The sequence below is a fragment of the Drosophila novamexicana genome, unplaced genomic scaffold, assembly GCF_003285875.2.
Source record: "Drosophila novamexicana strain 15010-1031.04,08,12 unplaced genomic scaffold, DnovRS2.1 tig00000108-arrow-pilon, whole genome shotgun sequence".
NCBI lineage: Eukaryota > Metazoa > Arthropoda > Insecta > Diptera > Drosophilidae > Drosophila > Drosophila novamexicana.
In genome coordinates, this window is record NW_020824772.1 from 5,720,760 (window position 1) to 5,748,410 (window position 27,651).

A 27,651-nucleotide genomic window follows, 5' to 3' on the forward strand; every position below is an offset into this window, starting at 1 on the left:
CTGTATTATACCCAGCAATCGAAACAATTGAAAAGATGTCCGTGTTTGGATACAGTTGGTTTTTTATTTTATTAAACACACAAATTCGGAAATTGTAGGGTTTCCTTTAGGCATACCAACTAACCTTCTAAGTTCTTGTACATTTTTCTTAAATACAAATACAAAATTGCTACGTAACATTTCTAATAGGGATACTATATTTGATATTGTATATATTGTTTTGATTGCATATTTAGTTAATCTCGCATGGATCAAACTGGCTGTCGAAATGCGCACAAGATATTTTAGGTCCATTGTGCACTCTGGGAATGGCTATACGAAAGAGTATGCCAATCGGCATGCATACGCAAATCTTGTACTGCACGCTACCAGTGCGCAGACCCAGCTCCGAACTGACAATCGGTATGCGATCCATGTCTAAGAAAATTCCTTTGCCTGCCTCCAATACTGTTGCGCCCTGTGTTGAGTTAACTGAGACGTGATGCTCGACATGCAGCTCTATGATAGTTCCATCGAGGAACACGCCCTCGGAGCCCTTAATGGAAATATGCCCGTCACTATCTATAAGCAAAGGTGCGTCAATGGGGCTGGAAATGCGGCTCACACTGGCCACCTTGGTTTGTAGACCACCATCCACTCCATCGGGTATATTGTATTGTGGGCGATGGGTGGTAAACAATGTCGATTGATCAACTGGATCTTTGATTTCAAACACATTGGCTTCTATGGCAATTCCCTCCTTGTCGAGCACAACTCGATCCCGTTCATTCAGGACACTGGAAGCGGCACCATTACCATTGCGAAAGACTCGTAAATGCACTCCACTGTCCTCTCCATCGCTGCTGATCGATACGGGTACATCGGAAAAGCCGTGTATTCCAATTGTATTCGTTTGGATGCGATCCAAATCGGTTTCATCATAGAATTTAACTAAATCAACTTCCGGAATAAGCTCCATGCCCTGTACACCCTTGCCCAAACGTAACACACCCATAATTGTGAGTGTCAGGATCAAATTGCCAATTGTCAAGATTAGCAGGACTAAGACAGAGATCCAAAATGCAAAGCTATTACGTCTTTTCCGGCTGGGATGTAAATGGGAACAGCTATCATCATCGTATGCACAATTGAACTTCTCATCGAAGAAATTTACGGTGTCCGTCTTCGAATCAATCCGGGCCAGGTCCATGTCGGCAGCTCCAATTGGCAGTGTTACGGATAAGGCAGTTTCCGAGTTTGCTTCGTCTGAGTATGATGGCGAAGGGCCTCTTATAAAAGTATTTTCAAAAATGTCCATTTTTCGTTTCAGAAGTCTGCTGTATTGTCTGTGTATTGCCAACTTGTCTGCTGTGTGTATGCGGTACGATGGGCATATATAATTCAGATTTGAAGGCATGCGCATTGCACAGATTAAAACAGTTTTGGCGCCAAATTTAAACACAGCGCCCTAGGGGAAAATTACGTCTGGGTGGTTGTTTGGGGACAATTTATTTAAAGATTTTTTGAATTTGTAGTCGATCCATCTAAATATAACTTAATATGAGCAGACATTGTTCATAAGCCAGCTTACACAATTTAATTATATATCATAACCAATATTTTTATTTGCTGAACACCCTCTCTCTATACATAATAATAAATCAACTAGTTGACAATTGTTAAACAACTTCTTTGAATCCTAATAATGAGTAATTAACTGCATTTATAATATTATTTATTAAATTGTACTTGATAATTATTAACTATTTTTATTTTGTCACTATTATTTCGTCGCAACTTAAAAATACGTGTGACAAGTAACTAATTGCAGCCCATTAGAAAAGAGCGAACGATAAACTTGGTTCGCTCTTTCGGTTCAATTGAACTTATTCCGAACGATTCGATTCAACTCCAATCTATATTATTTCATTTTCGCAACATGTCCTTTAAGGTAAGATTAGATTTCAATGCAAATAATTTTATTTTATGACAGCATTTTATTTGAATACAATACAGCCAATTGATCCGAAACGCGATGAGATACGTCGCTATCTGGAACGCGGAAGCGTTCTCGATTCACTTACAAAAATATTTATACGTGTAATTAAGGAGCGCCCAGAAAACCCAATGGAGTATATACGAAACAACATTGGCGTGGTGCGGCATCAGCACGATAAATATGAACGCCTATCACAGGATCTACAGGAGGCAAACGAAGAAATCCAGCGTTTGCGTGCCATTATAAATAGCATTAACCCAGAGGTGCTGCAGGGACAGAGTCAGCACGCTGCCGGCGAATCCGATTCCGAGCCAGTGACAGTTGCCGTGCAAGTTGAGGACTCTCTCGAGTCGGAGATCACGCAAGAAGTCAAACAGGGTATACCTGAAGTAAACAAAGTAGAAAATGCAGCAGTTGACAAAGCCGATAAGGAGTTGAGCGCAGCCTTAGACGATTGCCACATTGAAGAAAACAACATGGCTGCCGGCAATACGACCGAAAATACAAAGCACAGCATATCCGTCCAAGCTGAACCCGGCCACACTGATAATACCGAGTGAATCATTATACTAAATTGCTAAGCTCACATAAGGCATACCATTAGAATGGATTCTCGTAGAAATGTTACCAGTTTGTAAGACTAAGAAGTGTAAGGTATTTTCCTAAATATAAATAAAACTTGTGTGGAGGCACGCAAATTCCTTAAATGGCTTGAAGTATTTGACAACTATAGACATATAAACGTTGCATTAGTGGGTTTTTTAAATATTTATTGAAATCAATTTTATAATTCATACACGTGGTATATCATTTGCTTATTAATACAAAGGATTATTGATAAGACATATTAATAATAGTAAGTTATTTGTTTTCTTTCTTTTGTTTAAACACATCTTAAAAATGATAAACACGAAAAAATAAAATTGTACATGTAAGCATGGATCGAATTACAAGAGTTCATCATAATTGAACAAATGAAAGCGGACTTGGGTATAAAATAAGACATGGACCAGCTGTACCAATGGTTGGCTGCAATGTGGACGAACATAAACTGATTTTTATTTCGAAGGTCAAAACTTAGTGTTTACTTTTACTTTCTTGGCAAGCGCTAACTCTTTGTTTTATTTCTTTCTTTCTCGTTTCCTCCAATTTTTCAATTTGTATGCCATAGTTTTAATTTAATTATTATAATTTTTTTTTTTTTTACAAAGCCCTACTACGTTTATTTTGACCGACTGTTACAGTCGCCTTGATCGTATGTCTATGTGAAATAAAATTGATCTTGTACTAACATTTTAGTCTCGCGTTTAAATTGGACAAAACTATATGTACATGCATATGTGCATGTGTCGATATACGACTATTGTGGATAGAGGTGTTGTTGTATGGTGAAATGTTTATCGAAATAAATGGTTTCTACGTAAATTATGCCTGTTTGAATGCATGCGAATGTTTTGTAATTGAAGCAAATCTCTTTATTTCTTAAAAGGTCAAATGTTGTCCAGGATTGGGTTGCATTTTATAAAGTTTTTTACTGGACGCAGAGCGTTCGGTTCTTCCCTCTCTGGCCGCATTGTCGGTGCTAGGTTTGTAAAATTAGATTTGCCCCTGCTGACGATAGAAATGTAGATAAGAATTTGATAGGCAAGTCAATATGTTAGTCGCTTTACTTACGTTGAATCATTAAATTTCTTATTGGTTTCTTGCCTGCTTTGTAAAGAAAATTGTGTGTTTGTGTGTGTGTGTGTGTGTGTGTGTGTGTGGGAAATTTATTGGTGTTATTACTTTTTACGCTTGTCTGCCGGTTTTAAAATCTGGAATGAGCACATTAGAGAGTCATCCACAGACATCATTGCGCCAGCATTGTCAAATTCGCCGCAGTAATTGGGTGCCGAGAAGAGTGTGACCAGCTGACGCTTTGCAAAGAACTCATAGCCATCCTCGACGACCTGATGGGCGCGGCAAATGAGATCGAACTCGTGCTTCTCCAAGAATTTGGCCACAACCTCAGCGCCAAAGGTAAAACTGACGCCACGATCATTCTCGCCCCAGCCCATGGTGTCCTTATCCGGATCGGACCACAGCAAGTCGCATAAAAGACCCTGATCTGGCACATCGGTGGGACGCATAATGCGTCGGATTTGCTCCATCGACGACAGGTCCGGGCTGAGACCGCCATGGCAACAGAATATCTTCTCATCCACAATGGCCGCTACTGGCAAGCAATTGAAGCAATCAGTAAATGTCTTCCACAATTTGATGGTATAGCGGCGCTTGCACTCGTCATAGAATCCATAGATGCGGTTTATGCTGGCGCATTCGTGGTTACCGCGCAGCAAGAAGAAGTTCTCAGAGTATTTGATTTTATAGGCGAGCAGCAAGCAGATGGTTTCCAGCGACTGTTTTCCACGATCGACGTAGTCGCCCAAGAACAGGTAATTTGATTCCGGGGGAAAGCCACCGTACTCGAAGAGGCGCAGCAAATCGTAATATTGGCCATGTATGTCGCCGCAAATCTTCAATGGTGCTTCCAGCTCCAAAAGTATGGGTTGCGAGAGAAATATCTCTCGCGACTTCAGACAGAGGCCACGAATTTCGCTCTCGGAGAGCTGAACATTTTTGCCAGGCCGTGCCCCACGCACTTCCAGAAGTCTTGATATGATGCTGTCGATATTCATAACATCGCCCATGTTTCTGTATTGTTTTTTGCTGCGCAGTTACTGTGCTTGAATTTTCCACCGAAGAATGGCAAGTAGCTCTGATGTATATTTTTCACTATAAATATTTTTCACAGCACAGCTACTACCAGAAAATTTCTCCAGTGTGCCCACATTTCACAAAAAAAAAACAGGAGGAAGTGAAATGGGCAGTTAGTCACACATTTTACAAGCAGTGTGTCCCACTTGCACTCACAGGGTTGCGCCGTTGCCCGCCATATGCGTCGTTTGGCTATTGTTGGCGTGGTGCAAGCAGGACAACTATGGCTCTAATTGTTAGCACCTTGCCAACTTGATTTCAAAATATTATACGGCAACATCATTAGCGTGCTATAAAATAATATTTAAACTATTTAACGGTTAAAAAATACTGACCAAATATATTAGCCAATTTACCAAATTCCATTTAATGTAATGTAAGTGTATGTTTTTTCAATAATCGAAGTTTTGTACACAACTATATATATATTTTTTCTTTGGTCACACAATCGTGAATGCTGTCTCACTTAAGCTTTGCGCTAAATTAAATTGGTTAATTGAATCAGCGCCTGTTAAAAATGTTGCTCGAAATTATTACTAAAAAGAAATGTAATGAGGTATATTTAATTGCGGAAATTGGCCAAAATCATCAGGGATGTCTTGAAACTGCTAAAGCGATGATACTAGAAGCAAAAAAAGCGGGATGCAATTGTGTAAAATTTCAAAAATCAGATTTGAAATCGAAGTTCACCCGTTCCGCCCTTAATCGAGCATATGAAAGCAAAAACTCTTGGGGTAAAACCTACGGAGAACATAAGCAATTTCTTGAATTTTCCAAGGAGCAGTATCAGCAGCTGCAAGCATATAGTAATGAAATTAAAATTGATTTCACTGCATCTGCTATGGATGAGGTAATAAAGAATGCCTTTGATTACCACAATTCGACTAATATTTGTAATAATCACAATGTTTATTTTTAAATTTTGCAGCCGTCTTTGGATTTCCTCGTTGATTTGAAGGTACCCTTTATTAAGATTGGTTCGGGAGATGCGAACAATTTTCCACTCCTGACAAAAGCTGCAAGTCTCAACATACCTTTAGTAATATCGACCGGAATGCAAACCATGCAAACTGTTGATAAGATCGTAGAAATTATGAAGCAAGCGGGCAACAATCGGTACGCGTTGATGCACTGCGTCTCTGCCTATCCGACTCCACCGAATGACTGCAATTTACAAATGATCGCAACACTAATGCGACGTTATCCCAATGTTGCCATTGGATACTCTGGGCATGAGCTGGGTGTACGCATCACGGAGGCAGCTATATTGACTGGAGCTAGGATAGTTGAGCGACACTTTACACTGGACAAGAACCAGAAAGGCTCAGATCACCGCTGCTCTCTTGATCCCAGCGAAATGTGGTCGCTGGTCCGCTTCATAAATGAATTTAAGCATAACGCATATATTTCCACCCCTGGCCTCAGTGCTGATCAAGTGGTTACAATCTTGGGTGGGGGAAAGCAGTTGGAGCAAGCACTACAAGAAGGTAAGGGAAAGGAGAAGGTTATTTTAGAGAGCGAACTGCCTTGTCGCCTCAAATTGGGTAAATCAATTGTGGCTGCACGAAGTCTGGACGTTAGGCAAACAATTCAAGCGGCCGATTTAGCAATTAAAGTCAGCGAGCCGTCGGGTATTTCTGCAGAAAAATATTTTGATATAATTGGCATGAGGCTAAAGGACAGTGTCAATGAAGATGAGCCCATAACTGAGAATATGCTGATACCATAAGTCAGCGGCGTTTATTGATTACGTTTCTTAATAAAATGTAATAAAATTCCTAATGACTAGTTTATTCAGCTGCGTCGTCGCTGCCTACATCCTCATTTTCATTCTCGATCATTTCAATATCTTCCTCAAGATCACCTTCCTTTTTGTCGGTCGGTTTCTCATACACGGGCTTTAGCGGCGATACAACTACTCCATTCCATACGGACATTTCGCGCACAATGCTTGTGTTGCCCTCCAATCCCAGTATGTGCTTGTATCCACCGTGGGCTAATACTCGCAGTAGCGTCTGAGCCGTATAGCAGCATACGTCCTGCTGCTCGAGAGTCATGGCTGTGTGGACCCGAATGTGGCCCGGCTCGGTTGGGTCGGTTATACCCGCTGATCCTGGAAGAAAGAGTCCAGCAGACAGCAATTGAAATACACGACGAAATGCCAAATTGATAGGCAACGCTTGACGCGATGGATTATTCATTATTGCCAGATGGGCAATCAAATCAAGCATCCAGGCGGAGAGCGGTGAAAAGGCTTCAAATCGCTTTGTCAGATCCTTTAAAATACGTATCAGGACTTTAATTGACGAATGGTGAGCATTCTCCTCGAACCAGCGAGTATGACGTATTGCCGCTAAATGACTCTGCATCAATTTATGATCCAAATGTATTTCCGGCTCGAGTTTACGGATGTTCTGCGGCAATGTGGAAATAAGAATGCGCACTTTGGCTTGCAAATTGGACACATCGAAGCCTCTGTCGTGTATTTGTATGGTGTGTTGTTCACCCTTGGTCAACACTTCGGTTTTCATGCTATTTTTTAAATCAGTCTCCACCTTCTTGGCCAGTGCTTCGCAAGCTTCTTTAGTAGGCAGTGTTTTAAGGATGACCACAACATCTGCCACATTGTTTCCAGTGAGGATAGTGCCTTTTTTGAAAGATCCCACTTGCCGCACTTCTTCCAATTGCTATAGTATAGTATATTTGTAAAAGTGAATTTATGTGGGTTTATGTACAACTTACACAAGTATTGAAATCGCCTGGCGCAACGACCAAGTTATCTAAAACAGCTTGCACCTTAGTTACCAAGTTGCCAATTGCCGTCTGCTCGGCCGGAGTTGGACTAAGATCCTGGTTGCGTTTCAATAGGGCCTAATGAAATCCAAAGTAAACACATCAATGTTTGATTGTATACATATAAATAATTTTATTATTATCGATTTTACCGCAGTCAAGGCAGAATCATCCACAGCCGGCGAGACTTTGGGAAACACAACTTCGGCCAATGTTAAATCAAACGGATGGCGAGGTACAAATGTTTTCTTGAACGGCGGCCGTATGCCACCGCGCATAGGCCTTCCGCCTCGAAGCGCTCCACGTACCATACTTTTATTATAATGAATAATTTTGACGAAATTGATTTCTAATTCAATCAGCAAGTCCCACACTGCGTCTACGACAGTTTTCAATGAATTTGTCGAGGGTTGCAATGACGATAGTTCGAAAGAAAAGTTTGTTTAGTATTGGCCGAGTTGCAAAAAAAATAATCGATAGATTCCATCGGTTATTCACTTTTAGAAAGAGTTTATTGCAAAAATCGAAATTTTTTTGTACATGTCTTTTAACAGCAATGTCAAATTTAAATAAAGAATAATGTGATGAAATGCTATTATCGTTTTTCGGCTAATCATAATATCGATTCCGACAATTGATCGCCCACCACATTTACCACGGTATTTTTACTATCGTTGCTTATGGAGCCGATACTATTGGGAGCATTGGCGATAGTGTCACAGCTCTAGTTTCTGCTTGTCATCTTTTCCTTTTGGTGAGAATTGTCGGCATTTATTTAAAAATTATTGTAACACAAATTTAAGCCAACAATAATGGCTACTGAACGTTACAGCTTCTCTCTGACAACATTTAGGTAAGTTGGGCTTCACAATTCACCGTAAACAATATTTTCTCCCTTTTTGATATATGGAAAACGTGTCTGCATGACTGGCACAAATATAAATTTTATCATTTGCTTGCAGTCCTTCAGGAAAGCTTGTCCAATTGGAATATGCCTTGGCGGCCGTCTCCGGAGGGGCACCTTCTGTTGGTATTATGGGTAAGCCTACTTCATAAATTGCATTGCGCCCGGTGTGTAGAATGTTTGGTTTTCCTTAGCATCCAATGGCGTCGTTATTGCAACAGAAAATAAATACAAATCGTCGCTTTACGAGGAACATAGTGTGCACCGCGTGGAAATGGTAAACAAACATATTGGAATGGTATATTCTGGCATGGGGCCCGACTACCGCTTACTGGTGAAGCAAGCACGTAAAATCGCCCAGTCATACTATCTCACTTACAAGGAACCCATACCGGTGTCACAGCTCGTGCAGCGCGTGGCTACGCTCATGCAGGAATACACTCAGTCGGGGTAAAAAATATATATTTTCATTATAGTATAGTGTATTTAACTAACTTTTACTTTCTTTAGTGGCGTGCGTCCATTTGGAGTGTCACTATTGATTTGCGGCTGGGACAATGACCGTCCATATCTTTATCAATCGGATCCCTCAGGCGCATATTTTGCCTGGAAGGCCACTGCAATGGGCAAAAATGCCGTTAACGGCAAAACATTTTTGGAAAAGCGGTTAGTACGGCATAAGTCTATGCATTTTAACAACTTCATAACGCTCGTGTTGCGCTTGTAGTTATAGTGAAGATCTTGAGCTGGAAGACGCTGTGCACACTGCCATTCTGACTCTGAAGGAAGGATTCGAAGGAAAGATGACTTCAGATAACATTGAGGTTGGAATCTGTGATCAGAACGGTTTTAAGCGTTTGGACCCTGCCACAATTAAGGACTATTTGGCAAACATCCCTTAAATTTTGCTTCACGGTCAAAGAAACCCAAGCTAAGCTTTTTAGCGAGTACGTAAACAATGAAAATAAAGTTTGTAAGTGTTCCGGGCTTTGAAATTAATCAAGAATTCTAGCTTTTTATGTTCAAAAATTTGGTTATTCTTTAAATGGAATGCGGCTTCAATGCTTTTGTACAAATGTATCTTACAGGCAGCAGAAGGCATCTCCGACCCCACAAAGTACATATTCTCACTCATCATCAACACTCGGGTTGCCTGTCCGTACGTATGTACGTCGCGTCTAAGAAAACAAGAATGGGAGACTTGAAATATTGAACATTATTCCTCAGTTTCGGATCGATCAATGATCCATTGAAAAAATAGATATTAGAATTCTGTTTTTTTTGGGTATATGTCGGCGCAAGAGATACCAAATTTTGGTTATAGACTCTAAATGTATAGTGCACAGTTTATAATAAATGCACACGAGAAAGAATGTAACGCCAGTTCGGCGCAGGGTTCAGGGTCCTAGTTTCCTAGTTGGGCAATCCCGACTAGCGCACTCTCACTTATAAGATTTTTATTTTATTGCTTGATTGTTTTTATTTCATTTCTTTTTGGACTTTTTTTCTCTTCTTGGGCACTTTGTATATAAATGTTAATGTGTGCGTTGACGACGCGACTTACGCACTACGAGAACTTAGTCAAGGCTTACAACTATATCAGATCAGTTATCGAGAGTAGTTACTGCTTACTGTTAAGGCTATGTATGATTATTTACAATTTAAAGAATACATCGATATTAGTCATAGACTCTCGTGTCCTGTGCTGGTGAATATTGATATTGTATTTGGAATATTCCACATGCATGTTTTTTGTGGTTGAGACCAAATCCACAATCAAATATTCAAGCAGCGCAGTTTTGTCTCCGGTATTCGGGAGGTAAACTCGAATGATGGCGGGCGGCGTACGTCTTCGTGTGAGTCGCGACGTATGCGATCAGGATTGCGACCCATTACAGATGACAGAGGGATTTCCTTGCGGTAAATCTCCTGCAGCACCAGTCGCTCTAGCTCAAATAAATGTTCATCACGCACGCCTGGTATCTCCTCGTGCATGAAGAGTGCCAATCGCAAAAGATATTCCGCATTGTGTCCGCTTGGTCCGCGGCAATTTGCGATTTGTTCGGCTATTACCGCGAGTGGTGCATCACCCAGCCAATGTCGGTTCTCCGGTGTAGCCACATATACCATCACCTCGACGGCCTCCCCACTAAAGGGTGTGTCATGCGAAGCGACGCGGGGAAAAAATTTCGTTTCAAGCGTTGCATAGCCACCTGTTCACAAATGAAGATAAGTTAGAGTTGGCCTATATATATATTTATTTTTTAAATATTTTTTTGAATGCTCACCCAATGTGCATTCGCGTTGCTTGAGATACTCCAGAGCCGTAGAGCCTGTTATTCTGTAAGCACAGCCCCATGTAATGCCCTGAAAATAAAAAATTCTATTATTTTAATAAAAAATAGAAAAAAAAATTAACGTTTAAAAAATGTAAAATAGTTTTCATGTTTTAAAAATAAATTTGTGCGTCTAAAAAAAGATTTCGTTGAGCGCGCGCGCATGTTATTCGTATAGCTTCGTTCATGCTTAGAATTCCCAACTCATTTTTCGGCGTGCGTCACAGATAAATAGCGGCGAACGACAATCAGTTCAGCCCGCTTTGAGTTTTCCTGGCTTGTCTCTCGGGGTCACAAACGAGCTCCTGGTAGCTCCCATTTATCACCCTGGGTAAAGTCCCCGGGCCACGGATAGAAAGTATCAAGGCGTAAAAAACAGTTGGTGCGACGGTTCGCTGCCGTCGTGTACAATTTCGCCTATATTTCGCGGTATTTCGCCTTGCGTACTCCAATGAAGAGAGACCCGTTATTAAGGGTCTCGAATTGTTGCGCTCGGTTGACTGCGGAAATGTGCCAGAGAACATAAGATATGGACGAGTAGGTGGGCGTGTCACAGCGCCCGCCTACACGGAATGGGGCTTACGTAGGGAAATTCAAACGCAGCGCGCGCAATAACTTTTTCTTTACCTACCCTTACACACACTCATTAACGAACTGATGTACATATACATAGGCATAAAATATATGTGTGTATATAATTTATTTTATAGGAAATATTTAATGGGGTTGCGCTTACCTCTTTGTCCTCAACAAGTGTTGCGACACGTCCAGGCTGTGAAAAAGAATAAAGAAAAATATTTAAATGTAGAAATGCGCTTTCGTTTTTAAATTGTTGAATAAAGAAAGTGGAGGCTAGCCGCAAGCTGCACGTTCTGTTTATTTGTTTATTCTCGATATGTAGATCGGACCCTGACTTATATAAATACATAGTTCGTTAAATAAGCAGAACAGAACGCAAAAATAAATGATGTTAAGGTGCCGATTATGCACGGGCACCAAAGTTGATCAATTTTTATGTAATATATGCACAAACATACGTACATATAAATATGTATATATATATATAAAGTTGGAAACTTAAAGGCCTGTTGTTTGCTTCGTTTGAATAGTTCGCGCCTAAAGAAGCTTGTTAATTCTGTATTTTGTACATGTCTGTAGAACCTGCCGGTTACGCTAAGGCGACAAGTATTTAAATTAAACTCTGTCTAGCCATTTACGTCTAGGTTTGTTTTGTCCGCTACTGATAACACATACTAATTAGATAATAATAAAAACAGAGAATCGGCCCCAAATGCCATGTATACAAAAATCCGGGAAAACCAGCCAGACTGTTCTTAGATGCCCGCCCATCAAGTGGTCACAGGTGCTAGGGCTAACTAATTTAATGGAAGGCTTTAATCGTTTTGACTCACCTCTTCCTCGGTGCCACGATGCGTTACGTTGCCCTGCCAGAAGCGGCGCACGTAGCCTCGTATATAGCCTGTTATGCATTTGGTGTAGGTGAAGCCCGGATACCAGCACAGGGAACCGTAGCCAAAGACCCAGCAGGCGGCGTGGCTGTCGTTATTGCCATTATCGGGACGATTCTCCTGATCGTTGTTGCCGTCGTTGTTATTATTGTTGTTGTTGTTGTTGTTGTTGTTGCTATCATCGTCATCACCCAGTTTGCCATCGGTGAAAAGATTCTTGAAGTGTGCGGGCACCTCGGTTGGAGCCTGATGTCCGCTGTAGTGTGCCATAATGTGTCCAAAAGAAATTGCTAACACACTCTTAATTTGAGCCCTTTGCCGAACTAACTTGTTGTTGATTTTATTCTGATGTGAAATATGTATGTATGTATAATGTATAACTGTTTCTGTGTAGTGCTCGGCTCTTATATTGGCATGCTGGAGGTATATTGGATGGGGGCATGCAACGCGTTGCTGCTATCTCACGTTTCGCATTTTACGCCCAAGTTCTTAGCAGATTTCGCCGTCTCTGTATGGAGGAAAATTTAGTCAATCTTTTTGGTTACACATTACATAAAACTACAATTTGAAATGTTTTTTTTTTCATGTCACATAAGGCTTACTTGATCTATCGCATCTAACTCTACTAGTTTCTACATATGTATTCTTGCAATTGTTTTGTTTTGCTTATAATAAATTATTATATTTGTATGCGAACCGTTCGCAAGTTGCCACTGAATAGTTCCGATTGGGACCGGGAACTAAACCGCGCGACTGACGATCCTAAGTTCAAATTAAACAGCCGCGCGGCCCGTGCGAAAAACGAAAACATTTTTGAGCGAGAAAAAAAAATTATTGTACAATAAATATTTATGACGCTCTGTCTAAGTCGTCTGCAGCGTTAGCGCAATAGACTTATCTGTGAATCTACTCAAAAATTATACAAAAGTAAATACACACGGGCACGTGTGTGTGAGTTTATTCAAATTGTTGTTGTTTGGCGCCCTCACGCTCACCCCCTCACCAAGCAGATACATGGCCCGCTCTCTCACACTCTCTCCCTCTCTCTCACTTCCTCGCTCTCTCTCTCTCTCTCTCTCTCTCTCTCTCTCTCTCAACGCTGATAGTGAAACTGAATCGAACAAGTTCTTTTGCTTTTCCATAAGGTAGAGCTGACTTGCTTTAAACACGATCCATAAAAAAGTCGCCCATTAGGCGTAGGCAATTATTTATATGCATACTTAATAGGTGCTAAATCTTAAGTTAAATGACACGGCAAAAATGTTGCTACACAAATTGATTATCTACCTTGCAAATACTTCAAAATATTTAAGTGGCATTTGACTTGGGAATTATATAGTTAATTTCTTGATAATAAGATTTGATTAGAATTATTAAAATCTGATTGGAAATATTGCGAATCATGTAGCCCACTTTTGTTAATGTTAAGGGCAATAACATTTTGCTGTATTTTATTGTGCGATTTATTTGTAATCTTTATACAACCCATATAATGCGGTGTTTCCCAAGATTTGTTTTTCTTTGTTGTTTTTCCTTTGTTCCTTACACAGTTCTACTTACACTCGACAATTCTATTTGCAGAAATGCTCTATTTCTTTAAATAGGCTCAGATATACGTGTCATGTGGTTAGCCTTATTTAATTCTATTTTGAAACATAGTGGCATATATGATAGCTCTGAATGGTTCTTCTATAAACTGTTTTCAAAAATACATTCTTTACTGAATAATATATTTAAGAACCTTAAATATAAAAATAATAATAATATAATCACAGTGAACTGTAGCTTTGCCTTTCTTTGCGATTCTCATAAACACTGCAAACCTAATATTTCGTTATGGATTGGCATGCACAACAATTGTTTTTTATATAAACAGACAAGATATAACTTCTAAGCTACTATTATACTGTCAAAGACGACAGCATTATTTGGCCAGCTAAAGCAAGCAGCTTCTACGGTATAAAAGAAATAATTTCGCACATACACACACATCTGCACTCACACACAGAGCAGCAAGTAAATAAACCTCCATTGAGACAAATACGTCCAGTTGTACAGTTGAGTTGTTCTTGTTCTTTATTTTTGGCAAACATGGTTAGATATTGGGCTGGGGTCTGCGATTTTGTAGGCTTTTCTAACTGCGCAGCTGTTAAATAATAATTGGGACGGGAAGCCAGAAATGCCCGGCATGTTTGGCGCTCAGTTCTTTCGTATCGCGCTGGTCTGGCTGTCACAATTTTAGACGTATGTATGTATGTATGTATGCGTGCGTGCATGTTTTATGTTTTATATTTTTAGCGATTTTATAGCGTGTTCATGCATACTGAGCATGTATTTGTGCATGAATATTTAAACATTTTGCACACTTTGTTTTGATTATCGTCTACCCCACACAGCGAGAATTATGAATGTGTGCGATTTCTGTTTTCTACACGCTCTTTCTAAATATTAGCGTATTTACATTTTTTTTTTTTAATTTGGATTTTTGCTTAAATTATTTCGAGGCATTTATTCGCTGACCCAAAAACAAAAATGCGCATGGAAAATAACCAAAAGATTTAAATACCTTAAGAGGACGCACACGCACATCACCGAGATGACATACATACATATGCATGTGTGTGTACACGGGTTCGCATACATACGCATACGCATACATGCCGAATCGTACTGGGGAGCGTTTTCATTTTCTATGGCCCGCAATTTGTACGTTACGTATACGCAGCGTCGAACCAAGCAAACATTTTGTTTATACTAGTGTGTAAGAATTTTTGCATGTGTGTGTGGTGTGTGCGTGTGTGCGTGTGTGTGCACGTTTATACGAGAGAAACCAAAGAGACACATGCTGCTCGTTTCTGAGTCCTTGATACTGAACTTTTTTCATTGTGAAAGTTTTTTGCAAACGGTTCAAGGTTGCCGATTTCACAGTGCACGGGTCATAAATAAGGGGACAATTGCGGGGGGCTTTAATTGCTCGCTTGTGTGCCACATTCTTATACTTTTATTTGTATTTCTTTTTCGGGTAACAGGCGCTACAGAAATGTGCCAGCCATATACGAGCTAAGGCTATAGTAGTATACCATATTTTTAATTTAACAAGATACTGTGTGTGTTCTCGATGTGTGAGTGTGTGTGGGGGTGTATTTATGTGATCATTCCTGTGTGTGGCTTAAATTCGTCAACAAAACTAATAAAATCAAATAAAAGCAGACACGATGCCATGTGCCAGACGCATGTACCATTCATTGTTCATTTCCCATTACGTGCATTTGTATCTGATGTGTACAATTGTATCTTATTGCTTGTTATTTGGTGTAAACAATGTTTCCTATTTGTCGCTTCACAGCAATCAATTAGGATTGACGTGGACGTTGCCTAATGAAATACAATCCCTGCATGTCTGTCTGTCTAATTGCAACGTGTCGCTATGCCAAAAACCTATCCCATCCGGACAGCCGCATTGTTCGAGTGCACAGCTTAACAAATTCTTGAAAGTTATGAAGGCACTTGAAATGAAAATACACGAAAACAGTGCGAATTCGCACTTCAACAAATCAATTAAATGTATATTTATTTTATTACAGACAAATTCAAACACGTCGGGCACGTATTTCAAATGGCCAGCTAAAAATACGAGGCTTAAATATATTTTAAATGCAATTTGATTACAGTTAAGTGAGAGCAGCTGCCCGCTAAAAGTGTTTAATAAATTAATAAATACACCAGCAACACTTTGATAATCAATTCAAACATTTTTTTCTGATAACATTCAATTATATGACGCGACGTGGCCCTGATAAGCCGTACGCTTTCATGTGCTTCTGTGGGGTACTTGCACAACTCCTCGCAGACAGACAATTTGCCAAAAGAGTTTTTTTTTATTGTTTATTTATATACCCTCGATAAGAGGGGGAAAAAAAACAATAACAAAATATTTAATGTTTGATAAAGTGATTAGGCTCAAGTGAATTGAGTGCAGACATTTCGACTCCCAATAACTCAAAGTGTAAACAATAACTATCTTAATGTTTGAGGGGTTTCTCTAGCTATTCTTCCAATTAGCACAATTGGCCTAATTTCCTTCAACTCAGTATTCATTACGAAAAGCTGTGGCATTTGTTTAATGATTGGTATAAAAATGCATAAAAATTGCTAAATATATAAACGAGAGCTATTCAAACGCTTTAATAGAACAGGATACTGGGTCATGCACTTATTATTTTATATGCTTTACTTCAAACACAAATACAATCTATTTTGAATGCCAAACCTGTTTAATTAGCTAAATTTGCCCCGAAAGAGAAATGAATATTTTGTTCACAAAAATGTTTGAAAATAGCCAAGCTAGAATTTCTGGTTTAATGGGTATGCATATATTTTCCTTATCGTATAATGCTGCAAATATGTGCCTGTATATATATATATATATATATATATAAATATTAATGAATTTTAATAGCTTAATAAACTAGAATTAATGCGGTTTTAAATATAATAAAATTTGAGCAATAAAATGCATCGGTATTAAAGCATCAATAATTTCGGTTTTTTATAGCTTTGTTTTTGCTGTAATTACTTAAGCAGTTACACCTTGAAAACCCTATAACTTTTATGTCGTATACTTAACTATGTTAATGGGATAAAAACAAAAGTGTTGACAAACTCAGACGAATCTCTTTGTGTGCATAGCTGATGAAAGTAAACGTATTTGTGTACATTCGCAAATGCATACATACATTTGTATATATGTATATTATATATTAACATCGGCTCGTGTCTAAAAGTCAGGCTGGAAATACCTGGCTGATAAGTAGTTCTCGGTAAATAGTATTCGCCTCGATCAGCTGGTGACCTTGAAATGCAACACTCTTAGATAGTTATGCTGAGGCTTTTAAGCGAAGCGAAATAAATACATACGTTCATTCGCCTTATATATTATAATGCCTATCTATAAACCCTCCCTCCCCTCATGACCCAACTGATGGGAAGTGCATCCCCCGAGCGCATGGCTGCTTCTGATTGCTTGGCCCATAAATTGTATTATTAGATTTCAGTTTGTTTTGATGCACCGACAACAACTGTAAGTGTTGACAAAGAGAGCCAAAGGGCAAGAGAGAGAGAGAGAGAGAGAGAGAGAGAGAGAGAGAGAGAGAGAGAGAGAGAGAGAGAGAGAGAGAGAGAGAGAGAGAGAGAGAGAGAGAGAGAATTAAGGCGATCATTGCAGCAAATTAGCTACTGTGTGAGAGAGAAACGAATGCCGATAACAGGTGTGCGAGCGTAAAGAGGAGACAAAACAACAACGCATACATATGCCGCCACATTGATAAGAGCGCGCGCAAATTACGGCCAGAGTAATGAGAGTTGTAAGACAAAAACAATGTCAACATGCACACATACATAAACACACACGTCAGAAAGTACAGCTGTATGCACGCGTTGTTGACAGCATGTGTTGACACTGAAGCTTTTGTCGGCGCATGTGAGTGTGTCCGTGTGTGCGTGTATGAGTGTATGAGTGTGTACATGTGTTTAGAGAGCCGCGAGCTGTCAGTCAAACGGCCTATAAACATTTGACATGCTGACACATGTACATACATACATTCGCATTGGTTTCAATATCACAACTGATGCTGCGCCTGCAGCTTTTTACCTGCGTATTTGTTGCAGCTTTCACAGCTAATGCTTAACGGTAAACAGTTATTATTGCTTTTGTTGTTGCCGCTTATCCGCTTGTGCCTATCAACTTCCGTTCAACTTTTGCACTGCACTCTTAGCTTTTGACGTCCTTTTTATCAGCATCTTCTATGTTCTTTTTGTTTTGTTTACATGTCACAGCATGCGCGCGCGTGTGTGTGTATGTATATGTGTGCATGTATGAATGCGAATGCGAGTGCGAAACACAATCCGAATCACTCTCGACGAGCTGCGCGCCTGACCGTCTCGTGCGACGGCTTCAATGTAACTGCGTGCTTGGCGCTGCCTTTCCGCGCTCAAATATTGCCACGCAATACTTCGCATCGCTCCGTTTCTCCTCGCCAGGCAACCATTCAGCATTTTGCTTGTAGCATCGTAAATATTTAGCTGAGTGCACAAAAAAAGTGTAAAATTGTTTTCTTTACTTTTACATTAAGCACAGTGTGTACATGTGTGTACACACACACATGTATACAGACATGCATGTTCAATTGCGCATTTACATGTCTTAAGTTTAATTTAGTTTCTTTTTTGATTGCCCCGTCTTGTGGCACATGCACAGCTGTTGCCGTTCGGGCAAAGGCAATGCCCGTGATTTGAGGCAAGCTGTGATAAGAAAGCTTCCCTTCCACACGTTCTATTCTGCATACTTGCTTGCTCTCTCGCTCTCTCGCTCGCTCTCTCTTTTTCAGCACATGCGCCTCACCTGCTCTCACTTGCACACTCGGTAGCATCTCTGTCGCCTACACATTTGTTTGGCTGACGTAATTGTGTCGCGCTCTTGCCGCATGTTGCACATTTTTATGAATGGAAAGCAGAAAGCACTGCCCATGACCACGACCATGGCAACGGGAACATAAACAAAACATTGAAATTGGTGTTCGTAAGGCCAACACGTGACTGCAAGGTGACGTATTTGATTGTCAACAAGCGGCATGTTAATCAAATTGCTCTAATTTCAAATTAATTAATTTATGATTATTTTGAATGTGACCTCGCCCAAAGGTGAGATAAAAAGTGTTGATAACTGTGCAGAAAGTTTCATCAGTAACTAAAAAATTCTGTCATTGCAGACAAACAACAAAAGTTTGATAACAATCGAGTTGAATGCTTGCACAATTTACTTGATTAATTGAATTTACACTTGATTATTTGGAAATTCTTCTGAGGCTTGCATCATTAAGGAAATGCGAATATTTATATGCATACGTTAAATTCATTATTATTTATAGAAAATATCTAATGCATGCACACATTTTCTATTAGCTTAAATTGGCTATTGCATCGCAAAAGTATGCAACAGTTTATATAATGCTTAAAACCTAGCAAATACTTAAACCATAAGAATCCTGAACAACAGATGGCGCTAGTCTTTTTAATGACGCTAAGTGCTTAATGGGCAGCACTGGCGTAGTTCTTTAATGTCCAACTGAAAACAATTACAGGCACAATCAGCAAGAGCTGGAGTTGAGAGTGCTCGACTAACGCGGTACCCTGTACACAAGATTAGCAGCGAAATGTGTAAGTCTTATCAGAGTACAAAAATGAATGGGTGTTAAGAAGAGCATGAAGATAAGAACGTTTGGAGTGAAATCAAATATAAAAAGGAGTGAAAGAGAGACAGAGAGAGAGAAAGAGAGAGAGAGAGAGAGAGAGAGAGAGAGAGAAAGAGTGAGAGTGAATGAAAGATCAAAAAACAATGAGTGCTAGAGCGAGTTATATAGTGTAAGAGAGCAACGGGGAGTGGGTGGACGGAAGAGGGAGTGAGACAGCAATATGGCGAAAGCAAAAAAAAATTACAAAAAACATATTTCAAACAAAATTTTCAAATTAATTTAATTTTGCTTAAGATCATTTTAATCCCATAGAAATTATAATTTTGTAATATGACAAGAGCGTTATGCAATGAAAAATAACACTAAACATTAAATTAAAAACTCAAATTAAACTTGAAAATCATTTTGAAACTCAATTTAGTCAAGTTTATGGCTGCTTGGTACTTACAGACTTAGGATCTATATAAATAGACTATCCCAAGTTTACATTTGGTATTATCTAAGGACTATTATAAGCTTGTTACAAAACAATTAAGAAGAGTCGATTTTCTATTGGGATTATCTTGTGCTTGTCATAAACAACTCTGGTGAAAAGCCAACACCTTGGTGTGTTCCAAATAAAATCAAAGCAAATCAAAACAAAACATTTATCAACTCAAAACTCAAGTGACAGCGGAAAAGCGAGTAGGAAACACAAAAGTAAAGCTGCGACAAACGAGAATCAAAACAAAGTGAAAATGGAAAATAAAACGGAATGCACAAAAAAAACCACGAGCCGTTAGACAAAAGATTTACAATATCATTCAAGAAGATTTAGAGGTGATTTCCAAAGATATATATTTTCTTTGGGCGGCAATAAATAAACAAATTATATGTGGGGAGGCAAAGGCAATTTTTAGTTTTTCCGCTTTTCCGTTTTTTTTTTCTCTTGCTTTCTGGTCAATTTGACGCGAAGCCAACAAAACGACGGATAACGAGAAAATATAACAATGAAAATGATATTGGGAAAACTCAACGGCAAGGTGTGCGCCGCTTTGCAGGGGGAGGAGGGGGAGGTAGAGGGGTTTTCTCTGACAGCATTAAAAGTGTCACATTAACGAATTGCTTGCCGTCTCCAAACGCTAACCGCTGGACAGGTAGATTCAAATTTATTTGACTACCGATCAGTGCGCTGGCAATAAATAAACGAGATCTTCTAATGTGCTAAGCCTTTCGCAAACAACATTCAACATTTTCATTGAGCAGAACAACGTTGAGCCTGAGCAGCAAGTTAGTCGGGGGCGTGGCCTGCAGCACACACACAACATGCGCGTCCTTCTGTTTAGAAGACGAGTGCGGCCAGCGTCTAATGGCGTGCCGCGTTATAAATAGATGCCACTCGAGAGCAGCGCCGAGCAGCCACTCAAAACGCAGCAAGAACTGAGATCCGAGCAGAGCTAAACAGAGCACAGAGCACATGTGAATCTGGGCAAGATTTCGAATATTGTCAGCCAAATGTGTTGCGTTTCTTGCGGGCGACGGTTCGTCTCGTTCTCGTTCTCGTTCTCGATCTCGTTCCCGTTCTCATTGTCTTGCTCCCGTGTCCGTTCGATCGAAAGCAACTGTGGAGCCTGGTGAAGTGAAGTGAAGTGCTTGTCAAGTGATCATTGAAAGGGGTCAACTAGTTACTTCCAGTCATGACCAAGTACAACAATACAAACGCCATGCTGACGGGCTCTGGCGCGGCCATTGACAATACCATCAAGCAGGAATACAGCAGCTATCCACAGCAGGCGCATCCGAGTGGCTATCGGTACGGCAACAACAGCATGCCACATCCGAATGCCCATCAGAATCCTCACCAGACGCTGCAGCATTTCTTCAGCCGCTTCAATGCCGTCGGCGATGCCAGCAGCGCCGCTTGCAGTTTCAACAACAGAAACCACCAGACGTCAGATCCCGGCAAACAGCTATCGATGACATCCTCGCCCATATACACCACGGACTACGATGACGAGGACAGCAGCCTGAGCTCCGAGGAGCATGTGCTTGCTCCGCTCGTTTGCGCCTCCGCCCAGTCCTCGCGGCCCTGCCTCACCTGGGCCTGCAAGGCGTGCAAAAAGAAGAATGTTACCGTTGATCGCCGCAAGGCAGCCACCATGCGAGAGCGACGGCGTCTGAGAAAGGTGAGTTCGGAGTCTATGAAGAACTTTTAAGGCTATATTAATTCTAGGGTGTTAAAAAGCGTCGCTAGTTAACAATTCGCAAGAGATTTCTATTGACCATATCAGCGGTAAGCAGAAAACTAAACTCTTTAGATGTTGTCACGCCTGGGAATTGGGAATCTATATAAAACTGTCTTAATACATCAAAGTGATGATGGTATATGTATATTTATTAAATATTCGTCTTGATTTTAAAAATATGACTTTGATAAAGTTTTGCTTGAAAAGTAATCCGAATGAAAAACATCAGCAACCAATATTAAAATTCCTAAATTTATCCAAATATTTATACCCTGAACCCATTAAAAATGGGTATAAGGGTATATTGTATTTGTGCAAAATCCAAATGTAGGTAACAGGCAGAAGGAAGCATCTCCGACCCCAAAAAAGTATATATATTCTTGATCAGCCTAAACAGTAGAGTCGATCTAGCCGTGTCCATCTATCCGTCCGTCTATCCGTCTGTCCGTCCGTCCGTATGTATGAACGCAGTCTCAGAACCTATAAGAGCTAGAGACCTATAAGAGCTAGAGACTCCTCCTAGTGCCTGCGCAGATCGAGTTTCTTTCCGATTATCGATAACTTACTCCGTTTCCAAGCAATCGATAAAAATCGATATCCTGTTTTTTGGGCAATTTTGGTAAATAATAAGAGCTAGAGTCACCAAACTTGACATATAGCTTCTAAAATAGAATATATATATGCATTTGATGTTGGAAGAAGAGGGATTAGGGTATCCCCTAGTCGGCAGCTCCCGACTAGAACCTCTTACTTGTTTTACTTTGTGACTTTGTATCGTTTTTTCACTTTATTCATTGAAAAAGTATTCCGTATTCAAGTATTCCGCACTTAAATGCTTTTATTTTCTAATCAATAAAACTAGTTTTTAAATTTCTTTCTTTAACCCAGAACCAATCGAAAATGGTAGGAGTATAATATTTGTTACACACATATGTAACACAGGCAAAAGGAAGCATTTTCGAACCCATAAGGTTCATATATTCTTGGTCAGAACGACGAGTTGAGTTCCGAGTCCGTCTGTCCCTTTTTGTGAAAATAATATTCGATAAAAGCTGAGTATACCGAATTTTGTATATAGTTAATTCAAATATACAGATGAAAAATATTTGACTTGAAAATTGAAAAGAAAAACTATTTTTTAAATGCGATTTAGCAAATACATACTCTGGTTTGCTATCTTTAAGCCATGAGCATTTCATTGAGATCGGACAATATACACCGACGATATTGAAGAATACTTTGCACATTATGTTAAACAAATTTGGGCAATGAAAATAAGTTTGTAATATGTTTGACTTGTATTTTATTGTTCTATGGGAGCCAATTTAAATTGAGTCTAAGAAAGAAATTCCAAGTTTGAATATTGGTTTAATAACTAAAACTCTTTTACCGAGGTGTAAGGAGATGTACGAAATCTTCAGTTTCCGAATAATCATAATTTTCTAATAGCTTTTACAGTTTTTTTCCTGCATAAATATCTGCCGATCAATTTTAAACGTCTTTCGAAAATCTTCATTTTTCTAAGTTTTAAATAGCTAATAAGTTCTTTTGGAAAAAGGGGTTTTATATAAGATACATGTGATTATTGTGTCGCAGCAATAAAATATGTATAAATTGACAAAAAAGAAGTGTAGTCATATTTTGGAATAATTTACGCCCATCTGTTCGTTTGCATGGAGCCCGATTGCGCGCAACTTAGTTGCACCACAAAGATTAACACATCATGGACGTAAATGTCACTTGCAATCATTTGGCCCTAAATTTCGAAAAGCATTGGATCTACGGGGAAGCCACCCAACAAGCATAAAACAGCAGGATTGGCCAAACATTAAACGCGAACATTAACGAGCTCAACAGTCGGAGGAAGAGTTCTGGGACAAATCGTAAACACTGTAGAACCGAGTTCCGAGCGTCGTATTTATAGATCGACAGGGCTATTAACATTATGAAAAGGGGGGACATGGGAGTCTGGCGAGCAACATGAACGCCCGCGCCCAACGGTTTAATTGTTTAAATTTTATGCACGATTTAATTTAAAATATGTTTTATTAAAGAGCCACTTAAGGCTGAGCTAGCCGCTGGGTGGGTTTTTATGGCAGGTCTAATGGATTTCTATGGTATCTATAATTTCGATGATGAATTTTAATTGATGACGGCGCATAACTTGGCTTTCTAGGTTAACGAGGCCTTTGAGATCTTGAAGCGTCGCACATCATCCAATCCCAATCAGCGCCTGCCCAAGGTTGAGATCTTGCGCAATGCCATCGAATACATCGAGAGTCTCGAGGATCTGTTGCAGGTGGGCAGCTTTTTTTTTATGTCTTTTGTCACTTTTTTTTCAGTTATTAACTCTGCTGCGGCTTGTTTGTTTTAGGAATCCACACCCACACGCGATGGCGACAATCTGGCGCCCAGTTTAAGCGGCAAGAGCTGCCAGTCCGATTATCTGGTAAGTTTTTGCTGAACGCCAATTAATATTAAAGGCAATGGCAAACGTTCCGCAATTATTTTCTCGTAAAAACCTCATGCATGAAAAACATTTTCGTACATTTTTCTTTGGCTGACGCGCACATTCATCAAAATCTCAGTGTCTGCCCGAGAGCTTGCCGAACGTGAAAATAGAATAACATGACTCTTGCGTTTAGCTTCAGCTCCCCATTCACCAGATCTCAATGCCCATACCCCCAAAATATCTCCGAGCCATATCCATACTGCGACATCGACACAATTTGCTGCCCAACAATTTATGCGCTCGCTGACGTGCAGCTTAATAAGCTTCTTCTATCGGGAAAGGCTTTAAGGGGAGAATTATGAGTTATGATTGCCTCAAGAGCTGGCTCCCCAATTGTTCAAAAAGTCCAAGCGGCTGGGGCACAATCAGAAAAAAATGGCCCAAAAATTAACACACACAAAATTGAAATGGGCGCAGAATTTATTTATATTAAGTTGAAGGGAGGCTTCGGTCTGCATTTAGTAAAATTCAATAAATAAATTTTCTTTTTAGGCGCTCACTAAATATGGAGAGGGTGTGGGGGGTGCAAAGCCACCCAATGCCAAACTCTAAACTATAAACGAGAAACGTGTTGTAAATTAATTATAACAAATTCGAAATAGCTACAGGCAGCTTTTCATGTGATAAAACTTGAGCGACATTTGAATGTTCTTCCCTAAAGAGGGGCCTCTCTCAATACCATTTCACAATATATGTTCGAGTCGAAAAAGGGAAATGTGTCAGTTGACAAATTGCACAGGAAAAACATGACAAGATCGGAGCGCTGTTCCCCGAAAGGTGTTGCAAGACATGGGCCCGATGGGGCAGCCGAGAGGCCCGATGTGACAGCAAAACAAATTGTCAACAATTATGCGAACATTTTTGCAATAGCCGCGGCTATATCTTTTATGGATGCCCGATCGCAAGAACTGATGCCACACTCTGCTGAGTAATTTCCATGCAGTTTGTTTGAGTTTTACAAATTTTAATGTACAAATTTGTTAATTTACCATAAAACCTTGCATATTTGTCCATATGCCGACAGTACGCGCCCTCAATGGCAGATATTAATGCGCGTCCATAGTTTGATTAAAAACTGGCGAAATGCCAGCGTGCCAGACATTAAAATGCATCCCAGCCACAGCCTGACAATTCATCCATCCATCCCATTGGGGTAGCAAATGCAAGCTGGGGGAATTGTTAAAACTGGAATTGTATTTTTAAATATTAACGTGCAAAGTTCTAAGCGTTGATAACAAATGTGTCATAAATAAACCTAGCAAATAGATTTGCTCTGCATTCCCATTAAAAAACTGCAGTCCCACTCAATACATTTGTATAAATGTATATTCCTATTTTCTTATATTTTTCCTATTGTAAGCCGTGTCCTAAATGTTTTATTCGTTAAATCTGAATACCCTCAAATTGAAGATATCTTTACATTTAAATTCATTATATACTTAGTTGCTTTGCTTTCAGAAAGAGATATTGCAATTTATTGCGAGTAGCTGATCGATTTTAATTGATTTGCCGAGTCCATTTGCATTTGTTTCTATTTTCATACGGCCGCAATAAAACATATTATAATCATATATTTTTTTTATTATACATAAACCTTTAAACTTGAACAAAGGCACACCTGGCGACTGTGCCAGGCCTTCTATCAAACAATTCCCACCATATCAGTTGAGTAGACACTTCAAACGTAATCACATAAGTTTGTATTCGGTGCCATCAATAAATTTGGCCCAGTATAAACATTTAGGTGCAAATGACTCATGCCGCGGAATATGTGAGTCTATCGTTTGGCCATAAAACGGAAGTGAACTTTATATGTACTTAGTTGCGTGAAACTATCTATGCTGTCTTATCTACGGCTCGACTTTAGTTCAATCAATTATTGTCTACAAATATTTTGTAAAAATAAAAGCAAAAAGAAATTGCAAGGTCGTTAAATTTGGTTAATATATGCTTCCACAATTTATAATAAAAAGGCCGTCAGGCAGCATAATGCGGCATATCCGTTACAATTCAAAAGTCTCTGCTTTTCCTCTGATCTGAGAGGAGTCCACTTCCAAGAACCACGCGCCAAAAGGCGGCTTAAAATCTTTGCGCAACTCATAAATGCTTAGCGAGTGATAAGTGGCATTTCATTCAGATATTAACATGCTTACATATACTATACGCCTATGCTGTCTGCGCCAAGTAAAATAAAAGAAAAGAAAATAAAATAAAATATATACTATATGCATTTAGTGTGCTCATATGTGTGTCGCTTATATCGAGCGCACGCTGTCAGTAAACGCTCGGGAAATGATAAATCGCTTTATAAAAGTGCAGCCGCGAGTTGTTGTGTTCGGCGTTTTGTTCTTTGCTTGTTCGGCTGCTGTTCTCTGCTGGGTGTTGTTCTCATGTCACAGTGTGCCTAAAAATAACAAACACGTCCAATGACTGCCTCAGCCCCCCAATCCCAGTCCCAATCCCAGCCACAGCCACTGGCACTGGCCATGTGCTCTGATCCTTGTAGACGCTGCGACGGCAACACGCTCGCCAAACTGCAGTCGGGAACCCACCCAGAATTGGCAATTATAATTTTCCTGGCCAAAACGTTAAGGCGAATTTTTCTAATGAAATCTGCGCAAATCTCCGTTCATGTACGAGCTTCTGCTCCAACTGCTTCTGCTTGCCCACTTCTGTCGTCTGCGAATGCGCAAATTAATTTAATTGCTAATAAGTGGCCCCGCGACTCCTGACTTCTTGGGACAATGCTTGTGGCTCCGGCTGCAGCGGTTCAATGCATTTTAATTGGCTGCTTTGTGGAATCCCTAGCAACCAGTCGCATATATTTCGGGTTAATCTCATCATTAGAGCGCGTTTTCTATGGCATTTGGACACAGACATTTCTGACATTGTCATTTGGGGCGACACTTTTGCTATTTCTTCTTTTCTCTTTTTTTTTTTTGGCTGTAATTTATTGTTTCGCTTATTTCGTGGCAGCTAGACAAACTAGCACGGAATATTGCATCTAAGTATAATATCTCATGGATGCGTTTTCCATTTCAATTGCAGAGCTCCTATGCGGGCGCGTATCTGGAGGATAAGCTAATCTTTTACAACAAACACATGGAGAAATATGGCCAGTTTGCAGGTAATATATCAACTGGTAATGGGCTACCTGCTTAACCCTAATCGATATATTTAATTCTTGGTAGATTTCGATGGCAGCGCCAGTGCGAGTGGCTCCAGCTTGGATTGCCTGAATCTCATTGTCCAAAGCATCAACAAGAGCACAACGAACGCCGTTCAAATGCAAGCCGCCGCCAGCAAATCCAGCGCCACAATCTCATCCAGCAGCACGCCGCCGGCGAAGGGCAGCGGGTCGACGCTTCACGCGAACTTCAAGCAAAAATGCAGCACCTAGCACTGAGCGACATACAGCCAAACTAGT

The 27,651-nt window shown here is 40.0% G+C and overlaps 8 protein-coding genes across 9 annotated transcripts; 4 read left to right on the forward strand and 4 right to left on the reverse strand.

The window, feature by feature from the left end:
* Positions 1–44: 44 nt before the first annotated feature.
* Positions 45–1,407, reverse strand: LOC115771739. Its single transcript, XM_030717566.1, has one exon. It carries the CDS (start codon positions 1,400–1,402, stop codon positions 233–235), a length of 1,170 nt encoding a protein of 389 aa, XP_030573426.1. The 5' UTR covers positions 1,403–1,407; the 3' UTR covers positions 45–232.
* A 453-nt stretch (positions 1,408–1,860) lies between these two features.
* LOC115771759 (c-Myc-binding protein homolog) lies at positions 1,861–2,685 on the forward strand. The gene is made up of 2 exons (XM_030717609.1): positions 1,861–1,930; positions 1,996–2,685. The coding sequence occupies exons 1-2, from the start codon at positions 1,919–1,921 to the stop codon at positions 2,536–2,538; spliced, it is 555 nt and encodes a 184-aa protein (XP_030573469.1). The 5' UTR covers positions 1,861–1,918; the 3' UTR covers positions 2,539–2,685.
* Positions 2,686–3,430: 745 nt separating this feature from the next.
* Positions 3,431–4,909, reverse strand: LOC115771758 (serine/threonine-protein phosphatase alpha-2 isoform). 2 transcript variants are annotated; one of them, XM_030717608.1, is made up of 2 exons: positions 3,653–4,909; positions 3,431–3,586 (listed from the first exon to the last, which is right to left on the reverse strand). In XM_030717608.1, exon 1 carries the CDS (start codon positions 4,666–4,668, stop codon positions 3,760–3,762), a length of 909 nt encoding a protein of 302 aa, XP_030573468.1. In that variant the 5' UTR covers positions 4,669–4,909; the 3' UTR covers positions 3,431–3,586; positions 3,653–3,759. The 2 variants fall into 2 exon arrangements, with proteins under 2 accessions (XP_030573468.1, XP_030573467.1); XM_030717607.1 differs by having other exon boundaries at positions 3,431–3,589.
* A 49-nt stretch (positions 4,910–4,958) lies between these two features.
* On the forward strand, positions 4,959–6,464 carry LOC115771714 (sialic acid synthase). The gene is made up of 3 exons (XM_030717534.1): positions 4,959–4,970; positions 5,241–5,585; positions 5,664–6,464. The coding sequence occupies exons 1-3, from the start codon at positions 4,959–4,961 to the stop codon at positions 6,462–6,464; spliced, it is 1,158 nt and encodes a 385-aa protein (XP_030573394.1).
* LOC115757723 (interleukin enhancer-binding factor 2 homolog) lies at positions 6,454–7,941 on the reverse strand. The gene is made up of 3 exons (XM_030698088.1): positions 7,681–7,941; positions 7,478–7,606; positions 6,454–7,422 (listed from the first exon to the last, which is right to left on the reverse strand). The coding sequence occupies exons 1-3, from the start codon at positions 7,837–7,839 to the stop codon at positions 6,526–6,528; spliced, it is 1,185 nt and encodes a 394-aa protein (XP_030553948.1). The 5' UTR covers positions 7,840–7,941; the 3' UTR covers positions 6,454–6,525.
* A 319-nt stretch (positions 7,942–8,260) lies between these two features.
* On the forward strand, positions 8,261–9,438 carry LOC115757725 (proteasome subunit alpha type-2). Its single transcript, XM_030698090.1, has 5 exons — positions 8,261–8,381; positions 8,491–8,567; positions 8,627–8,882; positions 8,943–9,098; positions 9,160–9,438. The coding sequence occupies exons 1-5, from the start codon at positions 8,341–8,343 to the stop codon at positions 9,332–9,334; spliced, it is 705 nt and encodes a 234-aa protein (XP_030553950.1). The 5' UTR covers positions 8,261–8,340; the 3' UTR covers positions 9,335–9,438.
* A 622-nt stretch (positions 9,439–10,060) lies between these two features.
* Positions 10,061–12,956, reverse strand: LOC115757724 (glutathione-specific gamma-glutamylcyclotransferase 1). The gene is made up of 5 exons (XM_030698089.1): positions 12,840–12,956; positions 12,181–12,745; positions 11,505–11,540; positions 10,721–10,799; positions 10,061–10,645 (listed from the first exon to the last, which is right to left on the reverse strand). The coding sequence occupies exons 2-5, from the start codon at positions 12,505–12,507 to the stop codon at positions 10,209–10,211; spliced, it is 879 nt and encodes a 292-aa protein (XP_030553949.1). The 5' UTR covers positions 12,508–12,745; positions 12,840–12,956; the 3' UTR covers positions 10,061–10,208.
* Positions 12,957–21,004: 8,048 nt separating this feature from the next.
* LOC115771848 (myogenic-determination protein) lies at positions 21,005–27,635 on the forward strand. Its single transcript, XM_030717730.1, has 5 exons — positions 21,005–21,652; positions 23,889–24,011; positions 24,087–24,161; positions 27,273–27,351; positions 27,416–27,635. The coding sequence occupies exons 1-5, from the start codon at positions 21,164–21,166 to the stop codon at positions 27,622–27,624; spliced, it is 975 nt and encodes a 324-aa protein (XP_030573590.1). The 5' UTR covers positions 21,005–21,163; the 3' UTR covers positions 27,625–27,635.
* The last annotated feature ends 16 nt before the right edge of the window (positions 27,636–27,651 follow it).